Source organism: Macroventuria anomochaeta (genome assembly GCF_010093625.1).
Source record: "Macroventuria anomochaeta strain CBS 525.71 unplaced genomic scaffold BU25scaffold_8, whole genome shotgun sequence".
In the NCBI taxonomy this organism is placed as follows: domain Eukaryota; kingdom Fungi; phylum Ascomycota; class Dothideomycetes; order Pleosporales; family Didymellaceae; genus Macroventuria; species Macroventuria anomochaeta.
Window position 1 is genome coordinate 508,950 of NW_022985369.1, and position 21,823 is coordinate 530,772.

Genomic DNA, 21,823 nt, shown 5'->3' on the forward strand with positions numbered 1-21,823 from the left:
TCTTTTCAGTAGTGTTGTAGGACTATAGGCGTTCAGCGTCTCTCCCAATCTCAATCAGATCTCAGGTTTCAAAACCTTGCTTGGTCTTAGTTCGGTTCTGCCAATAAGTCGAATGCTCACGATGGCGTGTCACTATCCGCACCTCATTGATGTCTTCTGCTTCAGGTTCCATGACGCTCATGCCGCCGTATGGCCTCGGTATGGCCTCAGTATTTGCCTCAGTCAATGCCTTGAGCCCCTCCGCCACCTCCTCAGTGACAAATGTGCGAGTCACTTTACAATGCTTGGCAACGGAGAAGGTTTGGTGATGAGACGCACAATGCTAGGGCTCCTCGCTCGGCTCGGCAGATCCGAAGGCTAGAGTGTCGTCTCTCAGGCTGTCAAGCAGAAACGATGGATAGCACAATGAAGAAGTAAGAATGATGGATCAAGGGAAGTGAGGATATACACATTAACGCAAGAAGCTTAATTATTCACAATACAATCTGTCACTATCCCCATAGACTACTGAGTACTATCTCCTCCTCAACAGCCTCTCGTAGTGGCGAAGACACAGTCTCCTGCCGCATTATTCTGCTCCCTCTTCACAACCCTCATCTCATCTACACAGTAATACCGGCCAGACCACCAGCCGCGCTCGAAGTGCTCGTACCGTTCTTCGGTGTATCAAGACCCTTGCCAGTTTGCGCCTTGACGTAGTCGTTCATCATCTGCGTAATCGGCGCCTGGCCGCCCCACGTAACCATGGACGCCATCTCGTCGATCTGCTTCATGCTCATGATGACTGCGCCCTGGGGAGCGACGGGGTTGCCGTACTTATCAGTCTTCTCCTGGCGGCGCTCGGGCTTTGCGGCGGGGGAGGCTTCGGCCTTAGATGCCTCGGGTTTGGCACTGGATTCGGTCTTTGCGGCTTCGCTGGCGGGTTTGGCGGACTCGGAGGCAGTCGGGGCTTTCTCGGCGGCGGTGGACTCGGCGGCGGGCTTGGGGGACTCGCCAGCAGCTGCGAGAGAGGCTTCGGCAGGAGCAGCGGCGGCGGGGGCAGCAGCGGGCTGAGCAGTAGCTGGAGCGGCCTCACCGGCAGGAGCAGCGGCGGCGGGGGCAGCAGCGGGCTGAGCAGCAGCTGGAGCGGCCTCACCGGCAGGAGCAGCCTGAGGAGCAGTAGCCTGAGCAGCGGCGCCCATCATCTGCATGACAAGGATGTACTCTCCATCGACCTGGCGGACGGGAACAGCAATACGCATGTTGGCCTGGTCGAGGACGGCATTGGCCTGGATGGGGGTGAAGGTAGGCGAGAGGAGAAGCTGGGTAGCGACGGGGTTGTTGCCGTTGGTGGGTGTGCCACCGGTGTTGCCTTGGTTGTTGGTCTGTCCAGTGATCTGGCGAGCAGCGATCTCCTTGCGGAAGTTGTCGCGGGAGAGACCACGCTTCTGGGTGGGAGCACCGACGCCCTGGAGCTGGCCAGTTGCACCGCCGGGGTTCTGGAGGACACCCCGCTGGGCGACGGCGATGGCGACTTGGCCGGTGGGAGGGACACCCATGGCCTGCATCATCTTCTGGATACGGACAGCATTGACTGTGATGTTGTTAGTTAGAGGCGCTTGAGTTGATTGTGTGGATACGCACTGGGCATCTGGACGACGGTAACCTGCTGGTTGAGGTCAGGTGTGACTGCAGCAAGGTTGGTGACCACAGAGTAGCGGTAGTCGTTGACGGGAGCCTGGCCCTGAAGAGCAGCCAGCATACCAGAGTCAACACCGTCCTTAACGTTGACGTTCATAAGCATGGGCTGAGTAGCACGAGTAGACATCCTGAATCCGTCCTGGAACTCGTTCTCCTGAAGACCGGTACCCTGTATAGCGACCTGGGTGGAACCATCGCTGCCGAAGGGTGTGACAAGAGTGTTAGTCTCGACGGTCTGGCGACCGACGACCATGTACTCTCCGTCAAGCTGGTTGCGCTTGACCATGCGAACGGTCATGTCGGTGGTGTTGACGCTCCTCATTGTTTCCTGGATCATCCAGCTTTGCCTGTCAGGCGAGAGCATGGCAACATATGTGTTGTCGGGCTGAACAGCGGCAGCCTGCAAGTTCTGCATGGTCATGGCCATTTCGACCTGTCCACCGACCAAGTCTGTTGCACCGTTGGTGCTGATGGTCATGGACTGGGTAGTGATTGCAACGAAGGGCTGTCCTGTCGAGCCAGTGACCTGGTTGGCGGGGATAGCGGGTTGTTGCTGATTAACGATTATTTGCTGCTGCTTCTGGGAGAATGTCTCGACCTTGGAGCGGTCGGGGAAGATGAAGGAGTTGAGGTCCATCTACCTTTGTTAGCACTCATCGAGTGTAGTCCGGGTAGCCTTAATTACTTACATCGCCATTGATATTAAGTACTTGGTTGTATTGCACTTGCTGCTGTGCGAATGCTGAAGAGCTCAACAAGAGCAGCATAAGGGAGGAGACAGTACCAGACGTCATTTTGAGTTAGTAGTAATGGCCACCTGGGCTTTGAACAAATATTAAGTATAAAAAAGAAAGAAATAGAAGATTAATGGGAACGTAGAAAGGAACGACGAAGCCACTGACCAGTCTTGCTGCACTGAGAGGTAGCACAAGACTTCCCGTGGCGGCCAGGTCTATAAGAGAAGTCTTGGTGCTCGTGCATGACTTCGGAACTGGCACCGGCGAGATCGTTCCCGTTGGTACAGTTTCAGAGTAATGCTGCAGAGGTGTATGGCGAACAGCTCCGACATCAAGTCGTGCTAGCAACGAGAACATCCGGCGCCCCTTTACACCTGAGGGTTCACGCTAGATGCAGTAAGAGTCTTGATTCTGGACTCTCGAAGACATCGAAACCCGCATCTTGCAGTTTTGGTATCGGCCAAGCGAAGTCCCGAGGTGGCGGATTGACTTTTCTGTGCATGTTCTGTTTCAGACTCCAGATGGAGCGTTTGGTTTGGTGGACTCGCGACGAAAAGCTTAGCCCTATACTCAAACGAGATAACAATTCCTCAGTAATACCCCAGATAATTCGCTGTTGCCGTGAGACTCGATGTCTTGGTTCGTTCGTTCGCCATGCTTAGTGCGTGGTGCCCACTCGTGGGGTAACTTTACCTTCAGAAGCATTGTGAAGCATATCACAATGCTTGGCAGAGTCACTCAGTGTACGGCTACGGCTGCATCCGAAAGGCGTCCATCAGGACGCAAGAATGTCGTTCATCGTCCAAGAGGTGCGCTCGTAGCCAGCGCAAGCTGCGATCTCGAAGCGACGCAGGTGCTCGCTGGTAGAGCGCCAAAGCTCAAAGCTCTTGATCCTTCCTTACACTCAGGTGAAGCACTGGTAGTGTATCGCATCTGCTTCCTCTTCCGCTTTTGTACAATTGAGTTGAGGTGTGGTGAGATGGTCAGACAGTGATGTTTGGAGTGGTGTTTCGAGATGTGCAAGAAAGGATCGCCGCGCCAACCATTTTGGCTCTAGCGCGAGGCTACGTCACGAAGCGAGCAAGCTCTTGGTTACGATGAGTGGCATCTTGAACGTGCACAGCACAACAGTTCAACATTTCGATCATAACGATATACCTTCAGCGGTCAGTGGAAATCACCAACGACTTCATGATGACACTATGCGCAATGCACTGGAATACGAGATGGGCGATGTCGAGACTGGGACAGTGTCGCCCACCTATATGTGATTATGCATCTGGCAATGACCATTCGTTTGTGGCCTGGTTGTTTTGACGTTCGCAGGAGGCAGAAGCTGTCACGTAAAGAGCATGGCAAAGGTTAAGTGTTCAATCATTCCATTATTCCATTTCCTCTACTATGAAGAACGCCAATCATGCTTCAATATCAGGCCATGGTTCGTAACAAAAGGCTAAGGAGAAAGTTCAAGTCCAACAGCAACCGTTTACATGCAGGCAGCGCCGTCGATACCGATGACCTTTCCGTTGACCCAGTCACCATCCTGCGAGGCAAGGAAGCAGACGACGCGGGCAATGTCGATGGGCTGACCGACACGGTTGTGGGGAGACCATGTGCAGGCGTACTCGTCGACCTGGTCGTCGCTGAGCTTGTCGCCTCCGGGAATGTATTCGCGGCAAACAGCGTGGTACATGTCGGTCTTAATGCCACCGGGGGCAACGCAGTTGACTGTGACCTTCTTCTCACCGGCATCTGTTGCTCGTTAGTAGATGGTCTGTAGCTGTGGCACAAAGTAGCTTACCGATAGCCATGCACCTGGTGAATGTCTCGATGGCACCCTTGGAGCCAGAGTAGATGGCGTGCTTGGGCACACCTTTGGCCTGACCGGTGATGGAACCCATAAGGATGATGCGGCCACCGACTTCCATCCTCTTGTACGCCTCCTTGGCGACGAAGAACTGACCACGGGTGTTGATGTTGAAGACGCGGTCGAACTCCTCAGGCTCAACATCAGCGAAGTGACCGAAAGAAACCACACCGGAGTTAGAGCAGCAGATGTCGAGACGGCCGAAGTGTGCAACAACATCGTCCATCAGCTTGGAGGTCTCCTCGACGTTTCCAACGTTGGCCTTGAAGGCATGAGCATCAGCACCGTTACCGAGAGCCTTGATCTCCTTGACGACTGCCTCAGCGCCCTCGACGGTGTTGGCGTAGTTAACAGCGACCTTAGCACCGCGCTTGGCGAGCTCAATGGCCATCGCCTTTCCAATACCACGGCCTGTGTGGTGTTAGTTCTTGATCCTCCAGTTGCCAGCTACTTCGTTGGAACCATACCAGAGCCAGTGACAACGGCGACCTTGCCCTCGAGGGACCAGCTAGCAGGAGCGGCAGACATTTTGTGTGTGGAGTTTGGGGGTTGTTGGTTGGAAAGTTGTGATGATGGGAACCTTAGAGGTTGTTGTGTGGATGTTGTAGTAGATGAGAGTTGAAAGCTGAGGATGATTTACTTCGAGTGTAAAGAGCAGAGCATATATACTGCTTTGCGACTCGGAACTCCAGCGGCACTCAGAGTTTAGTTTGTCGTGACATCTGGCACCCGTCGGCCTTTGCGCTCAGCACACAGTTCGTCCATTGTCTCCGGGTCGGAGCAAGCATCACGTCCGAGTGTTGAGAATCCTAGGGCTGAAACAGCACGTACCTGCGCCGCCCACCAGTCCGTAGAGTAGGCCCCTTAGGATAGTCGAGATGTCTACGCTGTTGCTCGGCGAAAATAGCCGGAAGGAGGGGCCGAGGCGCTCAGGGGCCGGTCCCATTGGATGACTCGCGAGCAAGCGAACAACAACACTATACTCTTCGTGACGCGACTGTCAGTTTCATAAACAGAAACATCTTTTTTTATCGACTGCGAACAGAATGAGAGTTGCTAGAGTGCTATTTTCAATAGAATTGTAGCAACACCTCGCGCTCTGTGAGAAGGCGCGGCATCCTTGAGTCGTAATTGCCGGTGTCGCAGAGACAGCGAGAGCGACCTTCAGTATTTGCCGTGTGCTATCCAGAAATCCAAAAATACTCCCAGTCTCATTGATGGTGTGAACCTCGAAAACGCTTCTTGATGATGACGAGATTGATGGAGTGCTGACCCGGAGGTTCTGCGCTCGTTGAATACTTTGCCTGAGCGAGCCTAGTGTCAATTTCTCCAGGTTGTGGTTGCACTCCGGGTTCACAATCCATCTCTTCACTCAGCACATGGCTGTGACGGCGTACCCACAAACAGAGGGATCCCCAACGTACATCTTGGCTTGCGTTTCTAGTCTCCATTTAGAGTGCCGTCAAGTCCGAGATGGATCGGCAAAGGTGTGTTTCACGTCCGGAATCCAATAGCAGTGACAACAGGAGGGGAGCCGAAGCACGGGCCACGTTCAAACCTCACTTCAACACCATGTCATGACCGGCATGAAAGCTGGCCTTTGAGATGAGGAAAGGTTTCTGTGAGCTGTTCAGAGCAATCCAGAGAGCACGGAATACAGTCCTTTACTTACTTCGTTGCAGTGTGGCGTCAAGCTTTCGAAATTCAAGTCTGGACGATGTTGAACGCTTCTCGAAGTCGTCTGTTGCCAAGTGCCAACCAGGCCTCAAAGGGATGTTAGAACAGCCGGCAAAAGGTATGGCTAGGTGTGTCCATCTGATCTCAAGTTGAGAGAGGCCCTTGCTGCGCAAATATGCTGCATCAAGTCAGCATTACGACAAAGATCGAGAGAGGTGCATCCTTGAGCCAGAGTTACTCACCTCTACTAAGCCATATCGGACTTCATCTGCAGTACAGGAACCGTCATCTTCCTGCAAGGAAAAGCCACTGCAGCATTGTTGAAGGCGGATACGATGTTTCTTGTGATGCGAATGCTTGCTGAGAGCGCAGTGATGAGACTGAGTTTGCTCAGAGCAGGGACTGGTGCCAGGAAGTCCTGTAGACGGAGACAAGGGAAACTGGACAGTGGATTTCAGACTCCTGAGACCCTTCGGGAACAACAAGCAGTCTCGCCTGGACGGCCCTGCGCCGGATCAGGGTCGAGACTCGATGACACGATACGCTGAAAAAAGAGCAAGAATTGACGAGCGCTTCATGATGGAGTTATCCAACTAGATTAATGCATCTTCCAAAATCGACGGATTTCGAGCGATCAGTGAACATTGACCAATCGGTTGATGCGAGGGAGATCCGGTGAACTGCAAGAAATCTTGTTTTGCGGTATATGTGCACATCACTTCTCAAACGCTGACTGTTCACTTACTAGGAAGATCAGGCGTACCAAGAATCATCGGTGGGTTTGCAAACTGCCCCTGGTTTCCCTTCGGTCTGTATTCAGTCAAAATTCTCAGCAAAATTGTGTTACTTTGTGGAATGTACCACCGCCCATGCACAAGAATGCTGTGTACGGCTTGAATTGAAGCTTCACCGCCGTTTGGAAGTTGGCTGTAATGATTTTGTACGGTGAATGTGTATGTCTGAGATTGTACGTCAGTGCCATATATAGTTACGTTTCAGAGTTCGGCAGAGCTAAGTTCGGAGCTGCTTAAGGACCTTGAGTAGTTTCCCGGGCTAGATTCCTCTGACTACCAGGAGGAAAAAGTGGGTTCTCTGTGAAGCAGTCCGCTTTGGTTTCCAAATAAGCCATGGAGAAAGTCTCGGTCAATCAGAACTTCTCGGGTCACTATCTATCGCCCTGATCAGGTTAAGCTTGATTTAGACGGTTGGAGATCAGCACACCAAAGATCTGCAGTGTGCATGAGTACGACCGGCTGAACTGAGGCGGCACAGTAACGATGTTACTATACCTTTCACCGCGGGGTGCATACGTCGGTAAATGCATCCGCCGACTCACCGGCCAACTCATGATGACTGAGTAGTTTGTTTGTGTGCAGTGAATTTTTGAAACCCCATGTTTATGTCCAAGTCCGACCGCACGGCCCACCATGTGTGGCCCACGGCTTTGGTGCGGGCATCCGTAAGTCTAGCAGGCCTCGTGTCAGGTAACAAGCGTGGAGAAGGACCGTAATTAAGCTTAGGTCCAACTCAGTTGATAGCAATATATGTTGTAGGGGATCGTGGTTTGGTGTGAAGTCACTCTCAAATGCGGGAAATCGGAGCGATGTCAACCACTCAGAAGCCACTGAGTGCACGGTAAACCAGAAACGACATTTTCACTGGATACTCTTTTGCGAACGCGTAAGCTTGTCAAGCAACGAACCTGCAGGTAGACGCCTTGGTACCAGTATCCGTCATTATGATACGGAAGTATGTTGCATATACCCACACCAAGGTGAACATCTAGGACTACCTAGTCGATCCCGAGTAACCTTTCTTGGTAACGTCTCCCTGGTCAAATCACTGAGAGTAAGTAGACGTCCAATTGAAACCAGATTGTGGGTACGGTACCACCAGTGCGGGATATAACGACGGTTTTTGGGCTACCAAAGACTACCAGGGATCTACCAACATAGTAGGGCCTGAAAACGGCGCTGCGCATCTATCATGCTACGGGTGACGCACGCTGCCGCTCGGGGAAAGAGGAGACGCGAAGTGTAAAAGGTGCAATATGAGGTACGTGCTTTCCTCCTTACCAGAGGTGCTTACTGGATGTATCAGACTCTCCACTATTTGATTGTGGCGACCGTTCTATCCCCTCGAGCCCTTGAAACGTTGCGTTGGCCCCCTCTTCTGCTGCTCATGCCTGCCAGAGATCTCTCCAAATTTGTTCACTGATCGATCAGATCAACGGTCGAGTACCTATCGAGTTTACAATACGCAGTCTTACTGGAGCAGCCTGCACCTACCCGCACATAGGTTTAGCACCCCACCATGGTCGTGCCGTCCGCAACAAATGGTCTCCCTTCGACGCCTCCATCAGCCATTCATAGCTGGAGAGACCAATCATCAACCCCGAGTCGATACAAGCAGGGCCTACACATGGCACCTGAAACGCCAGTGCGGAAACGAAAAAGCAAGACGACGACGACGATGGCACTGACCATGGAGATGGAAGACGGAGCAGAGAGACATATACACTGCACCTCTGTCGTTGCGAGATACCACGTCAGACACTCCTCCGGACCTCACCATCAGACTCTAGAACGAAACTTAACAGCACGATACCATACATACTAGGACGAAGGCCACCGTGAGTGGTTGAGCGTCAGCGCCCCTTCCTTATTGGTAGAACTCATGCCAGAGGACACCAACCCCGCTTGCGACTACCTTCGCATCCCATGACCCACAACCCCATCACACATCGTCATTGTCTTGATAAGGTATGTACTCATATTCCGTCGCTTCTAATAGCAACAACTTCTTGTCATCGCTATGTACTATACATTACTGATCTCGATGCAGTTGACCAGTGTAGTCAAAAATAAGTCGACAGCCTCGACCGTTATAGCCAACGCCACTGTCGAGTGTTTGCCCACCAACGCCATACTTGGGGAAACCCTTGAGGGACACAGCACCGATACCCTAGAGCAACTGTTGCTATCGTTACTGATGGATATCATCGAAAAAGAGATGGAAAAGGACAAACAAAGATGAAAAGACGATGCAAAACGCCTGCTGCTACGCCACGAGAAGAGCCCACGAGAGGGCACAATGAAAGAAAACAAAGCTGCAAGGCAAGGCATCTAGCCTCGTGCCAGCTTCTCCAGTTTACTGCGGATGCCATCCGAGAACCTTGTCGCTACACCTTCATCGATCACGTCGATGCAGTGCGACAGTACCGAGAAGCCGTTGTCGAGTGGGACCGGCGTGCCATCCAATTTTGTCAAAGTGGGAATGCCATCTCGACGAGACAGGTACTTGAGAACTGTCTGATGATCTGCTGGCAGGCGGTCAACCGGGAAGGCTGCACCTTGCTGCCGAAGACCAGCGGACTCGTTGTGAGTCAATGCATCCGTCCACAGGACAAGAGAGGCTCGGTAGATTGCGCCAGGCCACCAAGGGGGACGAATGCCTCGCGGCATCTCTCTGACCAGACGAAGCACTTGTCCGGCATGCGTGATGGCTTCCTGTACATCCGAGATGCACTTCTTGTGAAGCCACAACATCTGCTGGTACGTACCATCAACGCCCTCTCGTCGTGCTAACTTCTCAATCTCTGGGAAGTTGGTCACGGCATTCATGCTGATGAGATGGAACATGACAAGGTTTGCTTGCATCAGAGGGCACATCGTGTTGGCCTTGAGGTATCTCTGTGCGAGGTCGAACCAGCGTCCCAAAAGGGCTTGCACCTCCTCGAGACGAACCCGAGTCGACGCCGCAGTGAGCGCTCTGTTGCGAGACCTCGAAGCTACGCTATCGGAAAAGCAGCTCAAAAGTTGGCAGTATTGGTTTACAAGAGTCTGCAGTGGGTGGAGCAGCAGACGCAAGTGCATGGGGGTGAGGTGGATCTCTTGAACATCCTGGACGATGATTTCGTCATCTAGGAATTGACGGAAGAGCTCTTTCAGACTTGCTGGTCTGGCTCCAGAACCGACTGAAGGATAGCCGTTGGAGAATTCGTGGACTTGGTTGAAGATCTGAGACCACTCAGCGGCATTTGGAGCTTGCCAGAGACTGTCCGAGTCGGGCATTGGAGCACCGCACTCTGTGACAGAAAACAGAGGAGCTGAGTCGTGGAAGAGTGACAAGTCTTGATCAACCATGACCCAAGAGTAGATGAGGCTGGAGTGTGTTAGTAAGGGGCTCACGTGATAGGCCGTACCGAGGGCACAAAGGGATTTCATCACTTACCGACTTCTGGCTTCCTGCTGCAGCCACTCCCGCCACAATACCTCTGTCGACATACCTCCATTCATTTGAGGTGTAGCTACCGGGCGAGCATCTAAGATACCCGAATGTCGCAGCATCGAGAAGTACATTCCTCGCTGTCCCATGGCGATGTCCATCTGCCACTTGTCGCCACTCCAGGCAGCCTGGACGGTGAAGAGGAGGGCCGCGCGAAGAACAATGGGGTCACCAGCCATGATGATGTTCTTCTCGATGAGATCGAACAACGAGATGCGACAAGCCTCGGTGATGCCGCCCGTCAACCACCTCGCTTCCATCGAAGGAATCGCCATTGCACCTTGAGCAATCATCATCAGAATCAACAGGCTCGAAGCCTTGTCGTTGTAATTCTGCATCAGCTCATTGGTGTCCAGAAGCCCACGAGACGAAGTAGGAAAGTAGCGCTCGAAGGAGTTAGCGTAGGATTTGAGGAAGTACTCAAGAACTCGAGCAGGTGGCAGAATGATGAAGTTCGAAAGGGATGTGCTGGATCCTGGAGACTCGCCGCTGCTCGAAGAGGTGCTCATTGCATCTTTGTGGATGTCAAGAGCCTTGTGCAAAAAGCTCTGAGTTATCGCAAGAAGCTTGTCTCTTGTGTTCTCCTGGAGCTTTGCAATCATTACCCGACCTTCTTGTTGGAAATCTGACTCATCCCAGGCGGGCGACCAGTTGCTCCAGCCTTCATGGTTTTTCAGACTGAGCTCCAATCGCTCGAGGTTTAGCCGTGCAGTGCGAGGACACGAGCTCGACGGAATAGGAGGAGTGCAGCGAAACACAGTCCAGCCATCCTGTGCAGCAACGATAGCACCGAGGTCTGGGATGCCTGCATCTGCGATGGACGAATGTCGATTGGACGGGTAGAACATCGACGCCGAACTGCCGATCTGGAGATCTGAGAACGTTTCATCCATTCGTGGTGTTTGAAGAGGTGTTTGAACTGGTCCGAATGCCTGCGTAGGTGACATTTCGGGAATCATACCAAGGATCCCCTCTGAAGGAGGACCCATGCTAATGTCCATGTTCATAGACAGCATCAGTGAAGGATCTATCCGCATGGGATCGAATTCAGCGCCCATAGGCATACCGCTCCAAGGATCCATCATGAAAGGACTTGTCCCAGGATCCGATTGACCGCCAGCTCGTACGAAGTCGTCGTATCCAGACATGGGTGTCGAGGTCATGAAGCCATTGACCATGTTCCCAGGCGTTGGCAGCGGCGAAAGAAGTGTAGGCGGCTGTGGTATTGTGTTTGGTGGTGACTGGTCGAAGAAGGGAGGAGTAGTGTGAGAGAGCGGCAGCTGAAGGTGTTTCTCTTCTGGTGTTGGGTTCGGAGCCGGCTGAACGGGCTGAGATATGGAAGAATGTCTTGACTGTGGTGCTGACGGTGACTGCGATTGCCGTTGTGGTAGACCATTGGGCACCTGTGAAGGTTGTTGCCGTAACAGCACAGGTGACGGCTGTCCGTTCGCCTGTGGAGGCTGCACTTCACGAGCAGGAGAGTTGCCTGCTGAGTTGTTCTGAGGCTCTGGGTTGCCTCCATTCTCGCTCGAGCTCCCACTTGACGCACCCTCAGGTGGGACACCGACCCTGTTCACGTTCTTCGACGCTCTTCGAGTCGGCCGTAGTGTGCACTTGAGGTTCCTCTGTGCGCATCGGCTGCACGGAAACTTCTTGTCACACTTCGTCTTTGTCTTTGCGCAATTGCTACAGGCGATAGGCGTTCGGCCGGCCGACTTTGGTATTATTCCTTGGATCGGAAGGCCCTCTTCATTGTTCTGATTACGCCCGTGTACTGTGTAATGTCGTTGCAGGAGATCCCTAGAGGCTATCAGCCAATCCAACTCTAGGAACGAAGACTGAAAGAGTCGGAACAGTAATACATACCGTCGAGCAAAGCTCATGTGACAGGTAAAGCATTTGAAAGGCTTGACATTGGTGTCTGTTCGTTCAAAAGTGGTCAGCTGAAAATATGGAGGTCGATTGCAGCCTTGGTCGAGCTGTAACGCATTGAAAGCGGGTATGGACTTACGAGTCAAGATGTGCCTTTCCAGATGTTCATCTCTGGTAAAAGACTGTCCGCAGTAGGTACAGAACACCATTTTGATAGTCGAAGGTCAGTATGTACCGTTAACCAAAAGGTGGATTTGGGGATCGTAGAAGCAGCCTTGAGAACAGTTGCAGATAACGTCCAAGTAAGGCCAATAGAGATTGTTCCAGCACCGATCCTTTAGCGTGGAGTCAATACGAACGACATCAAGGTGGGGAAGAAGCGATGATGGCAGTTGTATCAGCGGGGAGTATGTCGCTGTGGCTTGGGATGTCCGCGGATACTTGTTGACCAAACACGGCGGAGGTGTAATCCGTTATAAGTGGCCGACGTAGACTTCCGCCTTCCTGCGTGTCCCTAGGCTAGGACGGCTTCCAATACCGGTACGGGACTAATGGTGGAAATAGCCAACGTCAGGTCAAATACCAGATTTAGTATGCTGAGATGTCTGACTGAAAACGTGGTTAAGGCTATGGAGCTGACGGCAGGGTTTCTCGACTGGCTGTGCTGGAAAGAAATCAAGGACAGAAGAAGGTCCGAATTACTGCTGCCCAGCAAACAAATGTAGAGCAGGAACAACAATGGGGAGTCCGGAATGATAGAGTATGAGCGGCTGACAGAGAAAATTGTGGGCTGCGGACCGCTCAACGCCAGTGGAGTACGACTAAGCGTATGAAAGGTGCGAGTGGGTTCAACGCCCGTGCCTTTCCCAACGAGGGATGTAGGTTATGCATTTGCAAAGCGATGAATTCATCAACTGAGCGCGAGAGCGATGAGCTAGTGCCTCGCAGTTACATGCAGTGGCGCCAGGTGTTTGGGTGGGTCAAGGCTCAACCCGGTTAGTGCTAAATCTACTTTGGGCGACCAGGGGGCGCTGCACGGTGTTGATGATAAGACTCAGCCCAAGCAGGGATTGTCCTTGGGATGGTCGCCATGAGCTAGATTGGCGGTGGAGGAGGGTTTGTGGTGGTACGGGGGATGGCGCGCCGAGCCCGCGTCAGCCACCTAGCCTGTGAACCGAACCATCAAGCGCGCCCGCAGCCCGAACAAGCAAGCTGTACAGGTGTAATGTATTCTGCAATACGACAGGATTATTACTGCCACATTCGACTACTGCTGTCCGACGCGGCGAATAGGCACGAGCAGAAAGACGGCAGTCACGAGCAGACAGCGAGGCATGCTAGACTTCTATTCACGACTTCTTCAAATCTGAGGTCGCAGCGCTGACCTGGGCCTTTGACTTGTGAAGCGATCGATACGAGACCATGTTTCGCTCACATATGCTCTCACGGGCAATGATAAGCGTACCACGCTCAGACAGGCTGTCAGCACGCACGGCTGAGTCGTGGTTGACAGCAGCCAAGTCCTGGTTCTCGAAGCAGCAACACATCAGATCCGCTTGGCCTTCTATTCGCCTGTTTCACGCAGAGCCCTCGACTGTTTCGAGGATGATGAGGACCCTGACGTGGCCGCCGGATCGTGCGCCCTGACACACGAAAGTACCTTGGTGGGACCTTGAGCGTACATTGACTCCCAGCAAAGTTCACGCCTTCCGATCGACCTCTAGCAAGCTTTCGTTTAGCAATACGCCGAATACCAATTCCTTTTCGCAGTCACGCAGCAGTTCACCCGGTCGACAGCTCTCGTACTCTTAAGTAAGCTATTGCCAAAGATGCGTTTCATCGTGCGTCAATGGCGCTAAGCTGAGCCGTCTATAATTATCGTAAGCGAAGGATCATCTCCAATCAAGCTTTCACTAGCGCTAACACCAGATCACGTGGTTAAAAACACGTGCTCGACCTTCAGTTATCGTCTATTACCGCTTCATTGGCAGTACATGCAAGAAAAACATATGAATATGCGCATTGGAGTGTTGTTGGATCGACCGAACTTCATTCGAACTCCCGCTCTCTTGAGCACAGGCTTTCGTCTCCCAGAAGCATTTTGTGGCCAGTGCGCACAGCTTCGTCGATCAATTGTAGTCGGCGACTCTTGATGCAGTGTGGGAGTCTACATTCCCCGCGGAAACTGCCACTTGAACGTAGTGGTTGACTTGTGGTTGACTTGTGGTTGAGGCCGTCAGGAAACTGTCACGGGACGCCCAGACTCCGAGAATGTAGCGTCTAGCCCGATTCTTTATGATGCAATGACGCTCGGTGTGTACTGCGATGCCTAGCGACACAGCGCGAAACTGAGGCTACCTAAAAAAAAATGTGACAAGCTGTCATGATCGTCATGTTAACCAGCAAAATGCACACTTAGGCTCCAATTGGGAGCGTGCAAGTGTCGCTGACTTGTGCTGGGCGAGGTGAGATTACGGATCTGGTCTTCTCCACGCTTACAGCCAGCCCTAAATGTCGATCTTCAACGAAAGGGGTTTGCTCTGAATGAGCGATCCGCCCAACAGGGTCCTAATACTCTTTTACGATGGGTTCGCGGTCTATGCTGTATTTGGCAGTGCGGAAATCCGGGTGATCTTGAGACTGATGGGCGAGCGTTGTTGTGCTACAGTCCCATCGGCGACAAAGAATGTGGTACTAGAACGTGGGAAAGCTGATGGTGGGTATTCTGGAAACCGACGATGACTATTGAAACAATTCCATCTGTTTCCGACTGCTAGTGCTGCGCGGGGTGGATCTCGCGAACTCTACATCCCAGCAAGGTCAATCTATCATTTCACGTTCCTAGCATCTGAGTTGACATTCATCGCAGACATCTGCCCAAACGACACGGCATCGACTTGTGCGTCGTTATTTGTCTGTCACCTATCTCTTCCCGCACAATCTATGACAGACACTGCCAGCTGTAGCGACAAGCTTGAGCCACCCCAACCAAGGACCTCTTAAATCCTTAGCAAAGTTATTGCGTAGTCGACCAATGCAAGCCATATCGATGGCTTCAGAGGAATAGCGACACGCTAGGCCAGCCAATGTGCTCCATCGATCAACTCGACGTTTCTCCAGATTTCTTGTCTCAATATCTAATACTTCACGGGCGTCTATGCCATTAGAATTTCCAAAGTGCTCAAGCTGGCCAACGGCTGATTCTAGCTCTCACGACAGGGCCTTGCATATTTGATGACGCTTGCAATGGCTGGCGCATATATCGTGGCTGCGCGCCTACACTGGCAAAGGTCCCTGCTTTTATCCGGTAAGGACGAGGCTTTGCAGCTGCCAGCTTGAATGACCAAGAGCTCGATCCGGAAAATGACGATGATCACAAACGCGAAAAGTGCCTCTTTAGAGAACCTCTGACGCAGATCACGACCTCCTCTTGGCACACAAGATCCTGAAGGACAGCTGGAGCAAAAAGACTGCTTCGCAATCGTCCAAAGGCGTCCGATAAGAGCTGCATGGAGGCTTTGGTGGGCTGACGCCGAGGAGGGGTCACTGGAATGAGAAAGCTTCGGTTGGGTCGTGGTTGCTGGGCACCTGTCACTTCGTACCGTTCACAAGGGAAGCTAAGAGCGCTGGCGATCGGCCTGAACAATTTCCGCTGATGAATATGCTCCCGACATGACTGTGATCGTCACCGTACAGGAAGATTAAATCCTCCGCAATGACGCGATAGGGCGGGGGCGGGGGCGGAGATGCTGCTCAGCCTGCCGAGAGATCCCGCTGCGGAGAAATCAACGCTGCGCTTGTCAGATGTACATGAAAACATTCTCAAGGCGCAATCTCACGACACCCGGTTCCCCTCCGGAAAGTGTACGGCTGACTCGCGCTTTCAAAGCCTTCACCGATTGAAGTCCGCATCGAACGATAAGAAGAACAACTCTTTGCTGATGGAGCCTCACACGAGAGAGCTGACAGCGTCGTTCAAGAGCACTTTTGCAGCCATCCATTGTGGCGATCATGCAGGGCTACTGTAGGATAATATTGGTGGCTGTACACCCAAGGCTGATGTGAGGGTCTAGGTTCGGATTCGGCATGGTGCTCGAAACGTTGCGCCATTCAACTTTACTTTCTCTCACTGATCGACATCATTGTGCATACTGAATTAGCGGTACATTCTGGTATCTTGCCCAAGTTATCAATCTTCTGCTGCGCTGTCCAAGAAGGATTTCAACCTACTGCACGAAACACGATGTTAACACTGCCCAAGCATGCCGGAAAACATGGGGTCGCCATGCAGCTGTCGTCCAAACAGGAAGTGCAAGCACCCGAACCTTTGGAAAGCGTGCATTGCTACTCGAGCTCGTACAGCATGCTCGTACATTCTTCGCAAGACTCCCATGCGACGATTACCTGCAGGCATGTAGTGCTCTACATCGTGATTGCCCCAGCAATAGCTGAAAGGACTATGGACAAGGTATTTGGTGAGTATGTATTCACTTGCGCAACATGTAGTTTCAGGTCGCAACTTGGTACGGCGGCATCCCGAATAGTTGGATTTCTTCTGACTACGCGCATGTAGTTGTAATCGGTACGTCGTTCAGTCGGCCCAGGTCGAACCATGCTTGCTAGTGGCATCGCAGAACACCAAGCACGCCTGCAAGCGAGGCCAAACAATGGACCCCATCAGCCCATTCTTTGTCAAAGTGCATTTGCAGTCGCTGGTGTTACTCAATCTTGTTCATCTCACTGTGAGCATGGAAGCTCCCTTACTAGCCGCCGCTAACACCCTTGACGATGGATGCTTACCTAGGTATCTAACATGCGGCGTCTTGGGCAACTGCTGGGGTCTTCGAGATGAACATGAGGCACGACAAGCACGTTGGTTAAGCAAAGGCGCTCGTTCAGGCTGCAGCATCATGTCAAGAGAAGGTGTGAATGCGATAGAAACTTGGAAGGCGGCACAGGTGCAACACCTCTAAGCCTTGCAACAGCACCGGCAAAGATAGTTCCAGGCGGCCAGCCCACAGCCACAGCATTATCGGTGACAAGTCAGTCTGAAACTTGGATCTTACTGTATGGTTCTCCCCACGTACTCAACAATTGGCATGCCTGGACTGGAAGTCCTTATCTCGTAGAGCCACTCGCATCATGCTCAGTCAGCCCAACAACAGCTCTGATACTATCCCAAAATTCATGTGAAGTAAGCCTGCGGATGAGACTCACTTGCGTTGCGTGCAGTACCACAAGGGGCTGCATCAGGGTCCTGTCCGCAATGGTGGAAGCGATTCTGCCATCTGATACAATCTTTCTTGTACACCTGTACTCGGAAGTACATACATGGGTGTCTCAGTACGCTTGACTTCGATTGGGGCTACAAAGTTTTGGTGTATGCCGCCTACGGTATTTTACAGCATCCGCTAATCTTATTCAGCTTACCCTTCTGACGATACAAACATTCCATCCTTGCTAATCTCATTCCAAGCTACCAAGCGACCTGGCACAAGCTTAAGAAAGTAGCTGGGAGCAAGGGTCGAGCGGAGTCCAGGTGTCAACGTTACCAGTCGACTATGCAGTGTGACTCCAAGCTGCGGCTGCTCCAGAACGCCGGCTGGTAACGACGAACGTACCCCAGCAATTGCCAAATATCCTTGATCATGTTATCATCTGGACATCCAATTGTCATCGTGGCACCATCCGCTGAAGAGACAGTCTTGAAAGAAACCTGCAACTAAATTAAGCCAAGCAGGTACTCCCGTGAGGCGGAATAATTGGGTCATTGAGCCGCTTCCGGTAGATCGAAGATACCCGAGCCGTCAATATTCCGGATAATTGTCTTCTTATATGGATGAACATTTGGTGGAGATTTGCAAGATAGTCAATCTCAAAGCAAAAACAAATGTCAGATAGGCCAACCTTGTCAATCCATGCAGGTATGCAGAACCATGGTTCATGAACTGCTCAAGAAGCAAAGACCCTGCATATGAGTCAATTGATCTTTGGGGATATCAGAACCCCGGCGTGCTGACGACGCGAGAATCCGCTGTCAAAAGTTGCTGCTGCCGCTCGTGCAACTACCGTACTGAAGCAGTGTAACGAGCTAGATTATGCACCGCGAGATCTGATGCGTCGAACCAACGTGGCTCAATGAGTCTCCGCGTGGCTTCGCGTTGCACCAAAAGCTCACATGGCTCCCTTTCCGAGGCGCAAACCTCCCAAGCAAATGGTTGGAAGCGTGGCTTGTTACCAATACCAAACAGATGCGTTGCGTTGACCATGGTACAAGATCGTGTGGACCAGGTGCAGATGCAAGGTGGCTACCCTACGATAATGTTTGGGTACTCAGAACATGTCTTCTGACTCAATGAGGAAGGCAAGGTAATACGACTTCTTCGAATTCGGCCACATTGACGTATCCGACGAAGATGCGGTGAACGTGCCTTCGTGTCGTCATCGAAGACGACTCCACGAGAACGCTGTAACCACCAACTGCTCGGATTCGATTGCGACCTCTTGTTCACAATACCGGCGTGGAGCTGTAACCACACCAAATCGAACGAGTTTGCATCGAAGTACGGCCTGAAAGGTGCGCGTGGACTCAGATTGTACTTGTCAACGTTACGAATGCGTAGGCGCCTGAGGTCGTACACAGTGCGCTGGATAACGTGACCAAATGTAGTTTCAGGGACTATCTCACGACTATTGTCAACTTCTAGCAGTAAAGATGGTATCTGCCGTGTCTACGGAGTGAGATGCATGATAATCTGCGGCAAAGAGACCGGTACACTTGTTTGTTTACAATCTCTATGCGGACCGAAATTTTCGACGCAGTCAGGGCCGATTGAACCCTGCTCTCCAGATAATGAAGCCGTCAACTAAAAGCATCCCACGTTGTGTACACCAAGGTAGGTACTTGGGGACCGAGCCTGCGACCGTGGAACTGGTTCTACCCGTGTATCTCGATCGAAATCTAGCCGCCGTGGTGCAAGAGGCTCTGTGCAACGGTATTTGCCGTGGCTTCGTCATTCAACCACGAAAGTTCGAGGCACCGGAATTTCGAATTGCGGTATTGTCACTGCCAGAATTCGATTTGGTGCCTCAATGGGTGGATTGTCTTCCTCGGACCTCACGGGAAACGCGGCGCTACCAGCTCTGCGCCAATTACTCGTAGACTAGTCCCCTTGGACCCTTCTGTCAGACTCGAGTCAACGAACGGCAGTAACCTTTCAATCGCTCTAGAAATAAACTCTGACTTCGGCTGTCTGTTTTCGCGAAGGCGAGAAGAAGCCGTTTCGAATGTAAAGTTGCCCTTGATGGAATGCGCGGATCCTCAAAATAGCTCTGAAACCAAACAATAGACGCGCGTGGGATTTCGCAAGCGTAGAGGCTCCAAACAATGGCCTTGCACACGGGGCAGAAAATGCGGGTTTTTGCGTTCGACGGTCCGGGGCGATCGTAGTACGGATAGCCGCTGGCGCCAAAGCCCTTACACGCTAACTGTATCAACGGTGCCAGGGCGATCATGTCGAGGTCTCCACTGTTGTAGTTCGGTAGAGAGTCGCACCGGGGGCATGCTGAGATTGCTATCGCCAAAGCTTTTCTCTCCTGCCTATCTTGTAGACTTTGCAGAGATTGTCAAGATTCAGATCACGATCTTAGCGCCGACTGACCATGCGACATACCTCCGCGACCTTCGCAGAAAACGACCCTGGTCCATTTAAGCGCATATGAAGGTGTCGTTGAAAACGGGAGCGGGAAGATGGTGGTCTCCCATGGTGTTCGGCTCGGCTTGACTTGCGCACTCACTCAACGCACATCAGATCGCAAACTACATCTTGAGTAGCTAGACTCAGGAACATATTCTCGTCGAATCGTGGGAGAGACGTGACTGCGTGAGGTCGCTGAAGCATGCTATTGGGCACTGTAATGGACTGCAATGCTGAAGCTGAAATAGCAGTCTTCTGGAAGTCTTTCACGAACAGTTGATCAACAATGTGCTTGACGGCGTTGGGAGGCCCTGTACCTCTTGATTCTGGCACTATCGTAGAGCATGACGGTTTGTGCAGCGATGGGGCACATACAGAACCATTGCTCTGACATCAATGACAGAATATCTTGGGCTACCGCGAGTGGACGGACTCCCAGACTGACTTGCTAGGCCATCGCAGCTGCACGATAACGGGCTTCCCGCGGAGATCTTGCACTGGAAACTGGCTCAGTATGTCCAGCAGGGCTCTGGCTAGCTGCACGATGCTAGCATCAGCTCCTGCCACCAACAAGGGAAGAAATTCCAAGACTATTGAGCTGGAGAGATTGTCCGAGCCGTGGTGAGTTTCCAGGCATGTAAATTGTACAAGACCGATGCAGCAGTCGGCGCATCTGCGATTGTGGCGTGGTGTTGCTGCATCCCCATGTCTTAAACCTATTGAATGTAGCTGGCGTATTCTGTGCAAGACAAGACTGTCCTCGGAGAGTTCTAGCATGCAGTGTAGAGTTGACTTCGTTGAGCCACAAACAAGCTGCCTTGAGCATGCGGGGCCGACGCCAAGGATGTCGTTATGGGCTTCGTTGATAGTTTCCTGATCTCATTGATCTCGAGCTACAATTGCGATGGCGTCTCCTCAAGCAGCCGCACGCGAGTTTGCAGTGATTAGGCGAGACCGTAAAGCCATTGTCACGTGCCTATGTTGAATGAGATGCCACAGGAGTATTCGGAGTGTACCTGCGAAGTGGAGCTTGACTACTCGACCAATTGCTTGAGGCCATGAGCGAAGCAGCATGGTTGCTACCTCTTGCCCAGAGCGATACTGATTTGCAGGAGAGCTATCCTTGCTGACCAGAGGAGTACATCCGTATCATCGGCATGATTTGGAAGAGCTCGAGTCACGTCGACGACGTTCTGAGACCTGACATGACCCGGTATGAACATGAACGAGAACGAAGACCCAAAAGTAGATGAAACTGCGACGATTTGGAAGAACCATTTCAGGGCCTCTTTGTTTCCTCAGGGCGGGTTTTTTGGTACCTGAGCGTGCACCCAGTACATGACTCGCGGCGCCACTGCCGAAGATAGGGGAAGTGTAGACTGCCTGACAGGAGTTGTTGGTCGTGTAAGAGATTACCTTTCGCTTAGGCCTGGGAATAGAGCAGGGGTAGAGCGGAGCGGAGCCCGGAAGATCCGTTTTTCCATCTTGAAGTTGCAACTTCGGCATGGGGAGCCGCAATTTCCACTGACGTGAACGACCTCTACAGCACATGCCTATCAATCAACGCCATCGCGACCATGTCGCTCAGCATCATCTGCGTCCTGGCAACCTGGATCCAAGCGACCGTTGCGACTATGTCGGACAAGACCGTCACGATGTAGCTGGATTTGACTCTATCTGAGCTTGCAAACCGTTTGTTTGAGCGCTGATTCAAGTCTCATGTAAAGCTCCACGCGAACGGGTAAAAGCAAGGTCTCAATAATGGCAGTACACGCCTACTGAAGCTTTAAGCATGGCAATGGGTACTGCCCTTATATGCGAATTCCTAATGGAGCTCGTGTTTTCGGACGTTGGGGGAAACCCGTAAACGCTGATCACTGCAACAGAGCGAAGATCTTCAGCCTTTCAATACCACCACAGTCTACGAAGGTACCTGGACTGTAGTATCGAGCGATTGCACGCAGTCTTTGGTTTTGAAGATCCCGTAACGGCACTCCATTGGTGCC

The 21,823-nt window shown here is 52.1% G+C and overlaps 4 protein-coding genes across 4 annotated transcripts; 1 reads left to right on the top strand and 3 right to left on the bottom strand.

Moving 5' to 3' along the window:
• Window positions 1–485: 485 nt before the first annotated feature.
• On the bottom strand, window positions 486–2,474 carry BU25DRAFT_388238 (uncharacterized protein; the record flags this gene model as incomplete). Its single annotated transcript, XM_033704467.1, has 4 exons — window positions 486–1,012; window positions 1,136–1,573; window positions 1,624–2,317; window positions 2,370–2,474. The coding sequence occupies 4 exons, from the start codon at window positions 2,472–2,474 to the stop codon at window positions 603–605; spliced, it is 1,647 nt and encodes a 548-aa protein (XP_033564239.1). The 3' UTR covers window positions 486–602.
• A 1,302-nt stretch (window positions 2,475–3,776) lies between these two features.
• BU25DRAFT_408648 (NAD(P)-binding protein) lies at window positions 3,777–4,892 on the bottom strand. The gene is made up of 3 exons (XM_033705860.1): window positions 4,752–4,892; window positions 4,219–4,695; window positions 3,777–4,169 (listed from the first exon to the last, which is right to left on the bottom strand). Exons 1-3 carry the CDS (start codon window positions 4,810–4,812, stop codon window positions 3,904–3,906), a joined length of 804 nt encoding a protein of 267 aa, XP_033564240.1. The 5' UTR covers window positions 4,813–4,892; the 3' UTR covers window positions 3,777–3,903.
• A 4,194-nt stretch (window positions 4,893–9,086) lies between these two features.
• BU25DRAFT_456461 (transcription factor Bmr1) lies at window positions 9,087–13,212 on the bottom strand (the record flags this gene model as incomplete). The annotated part of the gene is made up of 3 exons (XM_033710030.1): window positions 9,087–10,125; window positions 10,195–12,048; window positions 13,133–13,212. 3 exons carry the CDS (start codon window positions 13,210–13,212, stop codon window positions 9,087–9,089), a joined length of 2,973 nt encoding a protein of 990 aa, XP_033564241.1.
• A 1,259-nt stretch (window positions 13,213–14,471) lies between these two features.
• On the top strand, window positions 14,472–15,087 carry BU25DRAFT_408653 (uncharacterized protein). The gene is made up of 2 exons (XM_033705861.1): window positions 14,472–14,939; window positions 14,990–15,087. Exon 1 carries the CDS (start codon window positions 14,665–14,667, stop codon window positions 14,860–14,862), a length of 198 nt encoding a protein of 65 aa, XP_033564242.1. The 5' UTR covers window positions 14,472–14,664; the 3' UTR covers window positions 14,863–14,939; window positions 14,990–15,087.
• The last annotated feature ends 6,736 nt before the right edge of the window (window positions 15,088–21,823 follow it).

Coding starts and splice junctions, on each gene's coding strand:
- BU25DRAFT_408648 (XM_033705860.1), bottom strand. CDS start 4,812: ATGTCTGCCGCTCCTGCTAGCTGGTCCCTCGAGGGCAAGGTCGCCGTT. Junction 4,696..4,751: donor CGCCGTTGTCACTGGCTCTG/GTATGGTTCCAA, acceptor AACACCACACAG/GCCGTGGTATTGGAAAGGCG. Junction 4,170..4,218: donor CACCAGGTGCATGGCTATCG/GTAAGCTACTTT, acceptor AACGAGCAACAG/ATGCCGGTGAGAAGAAGGTC.
- BU25DRAFT_408653 (XM_033705861.1), top strand. CDS start 14,665: ATGAGCGATCCGCCCAACAGGGTCCTAATACTCTTTTACGATGGGTTC.